The 3,116-nt window shown below is 34.9% G+C and overlaps 1 protein-coding gene across 1 annotated transcript in view; it reads left to right on the forward strand.

Moving 5' to 3' along the window:
* Positions 1–347: 347 nt before the first annotated feature.
* Positions 348–3,116, forward strand: part of LOAG_19036 (CBR-PPW-2 protein) — a gene marked incomplete at both ends in the record, with an annotated part of 4,912 nt that continues 2,143 nt past the window's right edge. Inside the window, 7 exons of the mRNA XM_020451692.1 lie at positions 348–362; positions 540–748; positions 1,097–1,259; positions 1,848–1,928; positions 2,308–2,444; positions 2,732–2,922; positions 3,053–3,099. Coding sequence (XP_020304506.1) covers positions 348–362; positions 540–748; positions 1,097–1,259; positions 1,848–1,928; positions 2,308–2,444; positions 2,732–2,922; positions 3,053–3,099 — 843 coding nt within the window. The remainder of the gene's footprint in view (positions 363–539; positions 749–1,096; positions 1,260–1,847; positions 1,929–2,307; positions 2,445–2,731; positions 2,923–3,052; positions 3,100–3,116) is intronic.

Raw genomic sequence — 3,116 nt, forward strand, 5'->3', positions numbered from 1 at the left:
ATTGATACCATCGGATTTAAATAATTAAGTTGTTAGGACGGGGGATTTTCCTTTCTTGCTTGCAATATAGAATTGTGTCAAATGAATGTGTGTAAGATTGGTAGTGATAAGTTGAAGTGTAAGTTCGAAGCTTCCACACAATTAATGGAGGGGAAAAATGGTAGAGATCTTGCAGTTGATGAAGATAATGAAATTCACTTGCCATATTTTTAAAGGGATGAATTCTTGTACTGGTTCTCGTATTACAATTCGTGTACTGGTTGGGTGTTGGTTGTAAATCGATAACTCCATTGAAAATTTTCAATTTTTCAGCGGCTTATAGTGAAGTCGAAAAGGTCAGAGTCCAAATGGGACATGCAACCGTAAGTTTTGACCAATATGGCATATCATAGAATAAAAGGAATACCAAGTTTGAATAGTTTTTATATCGGATTTGATGACTTGTTTGATTACGGAGTAATATTTTTGATTTGTTTTGGTGTAAAAACTTTTTGAAAAAGCTTGAAAAATTGTATGCACAACCACTATAACTATTTCAGATTAGTGGATTGCCAGTTCGTTTGGCGGAAAAAAAACCCCCAGGGACACGTGCATATGAAACATTGGATGTAGTTACAAATGTTTGGGGATTGATTCCACGCGAAAATATACCGGTTTACCGTTATGATTTCCGTGTGTTGGAAGAATATCCCCCAAAAAGTAACAGTGAACCATCTTTCAAGGAAGTATCAAGGCAGACGAAAAATGAGTAGGTGGTCTTCCTTACTTAGTAGTCCTTAGTAATTACTGAGAAATCTTTTCATGCAGTTAGCTTTTATCCATTTATAGATATCAAATTCATTGCCTTCGAAAAAATGCTGCTGTACTGTAAGGAAGGTTGTAACAGCCTTAAAGTTAACATGTGGGAGTAAGTAAGGTGCTATTCACTTGTAATGTAGTAAAAAGAATAGAATGGAAAGGGCGGTTTTGGAAATTTAACGGAGAAAAGGCAAGAGACAGGAATAGTATCACTACATTTTTTTATCTGCAGATTAGTGTGTAAGGTTTTAGTTAATTTTTAAAAAAAATTTGGTGGTACTAACAGAAATTTTCCTAGTTATCTTACGGTGGATCGTAAAACAAAGTGTCTTACGGTTTACCAAACTTTATTGAAACGTGAGAAGCAGTTTTTTGGTGCTGTGGACTCGCTGATTTATGATCGTGCATCGATTTTATATTCACTACGAAAATTATCATTTCCAAAAGCTAGTGGAGACGAGGTAAAATTTATCATTTGACTTCTCCAGAATCTTTTTATACTACATATGTTAATGACGGTATATGTACTGTAATGCGATCGATAATTAGTTGAAAGTAGCAAAGCTTGCAAAAGAAGGCAGTGGATTGGGACGAGTAATTGAAGGGACAGTCGGAGTATACTAGTAGCTTCAGGCCAGACTAGATTAGGCTTTCAAAATGAATGCATATTTGCCGTTACGTTATTTCGCTTTCTATGCTTAACAATGAATTTCGGATGTTCGTTTTAACTTCGATGGTGTTTCGTAATAATTAATTTAAGATATGCAAATGTTGGATATAATTGGTTCCGGAACAATTGTTTTCAAATTTTATGAATACTGTTACCATGACCTCCAAGAAATCATTTTGTACATGTTTCATTTTGATTCATAATTCAGCAAATGTAGGAAATGCACACGGTTTAATTTGGTAATTCTGCAACGAGAAGCTAGTCATAGGAACTTGATCTGAGAAATTGGCAAATATGAAGTCTGATAACGCCAAAAGTTACTCGGCATAAGTTTTTTTTCAATCCATTTTTTTTTTCTGAAAATGAAATGAATTTTTAGCAGCAGGCAACATTCTTTCTGAAGCCAGATGAACTTCCGACAAATATTGTTAATGAAGATTGCGTAAAGATCCATATACATGTTAGTTCATCTAATCCATAATTTTCAGTCTTTATTTTGCGTAAATACTTCATTGAAAATTCTGAATTCATTACAAAGAAAAAAAGTGATACCTTACTTCAGGTCAAATGATTTAATATTGCATTAATAATACCGAGTAATCCATATTAAGTTTTTCTTCAGGGCTGTTCGGTAATAGCTCGAAGAGTTTTTATGTTGTAAGTGGGGATGGATTAATAATTTTACCAGTGTCCGAGTGGACTTTTTCTCTCTAATATGTATTTGATGTTAGTGGCAATCATCAAGTATATATGTCGTTTTAATCGAGAACTTATAGCTCTTTTACTTTTTGCTGTTGTATACTGTCAGGAGAATTTTTTTTTTTTTTTTTTTTTTGTAGGTCAAACCCTGTAAGGAGGATTTCCAATTGACAATGAATGATTTGAAGAGTTGTGTCAGTAACAACCCGGATGAGATCAACCACAGTTTACAGCAGTTTTTGGAAATTTTGGCTATGCAAGAAGTGTTTTTCATGGAGTAAGTTAAATATTGTTTATTGAAGTAAAACTTTCTACTCAAGATTCATTCCAAACGCACCATCTTTGTGTTCGATAATGTCTGAAAATCGATTGGAAAAGTTGAAACATACGGAGTAAACTGTTTATTTGATGGTTAAGTTGGGAAGTGTAAGTCTAAAACTTGTCGTGCATCGACCGATAGCGTAAATCATAACGACACGGACGGTCTCGGAGCTCTGATATCATTGTTACTTTACCATTTTCTTTCTATTGCTTTCCCTTTACGGATTATATGCTTGTTTCCAGGGGCCGTTTTGTGAGTTATGGAGCAGGAGAATGCTACCTTATGTATCCAAATCAGTTTGGCTTTGGAGAGAGAGATACACCTGAGCTAGAGGAAGGGAAATATGTTGCTGTGGGTGCAGCAAAGGGTGTAAGAATTGTTGAAGGTCCCCGAGGCTTTGAAGGGGGCATCAATGCAGCATTGGTAATCGATGGTTGGTGCAGTATATGTTTCTTCTAGAATTTTGATTTGTAATCTTTGCAAGACAGTAATTATATAAGTCCTGCAGAACTGTAGGAATTTACAAAACATTGTAGTTATTTTTTCATTTGTGTCAATTTTAGTGAAGAAAGCAGCATTCCATGTTGATAATCAGTGTTTGCTTGAGAAGGTGGAATGCATCCTTCG

This window comes from Loa loa, assembly GCF_000183805.2.
Source record: "Loa loa unplaced genomic scaffold supercont3.1002, whole genome shotgun sequence".
Classification (NCBI taxonomy): domain Eukaryota; kingdom Metazoa; phylum Nematoda; class Chromadorea; order Rhabditida; family Onchocercidae; genus Loa; species Loa loa.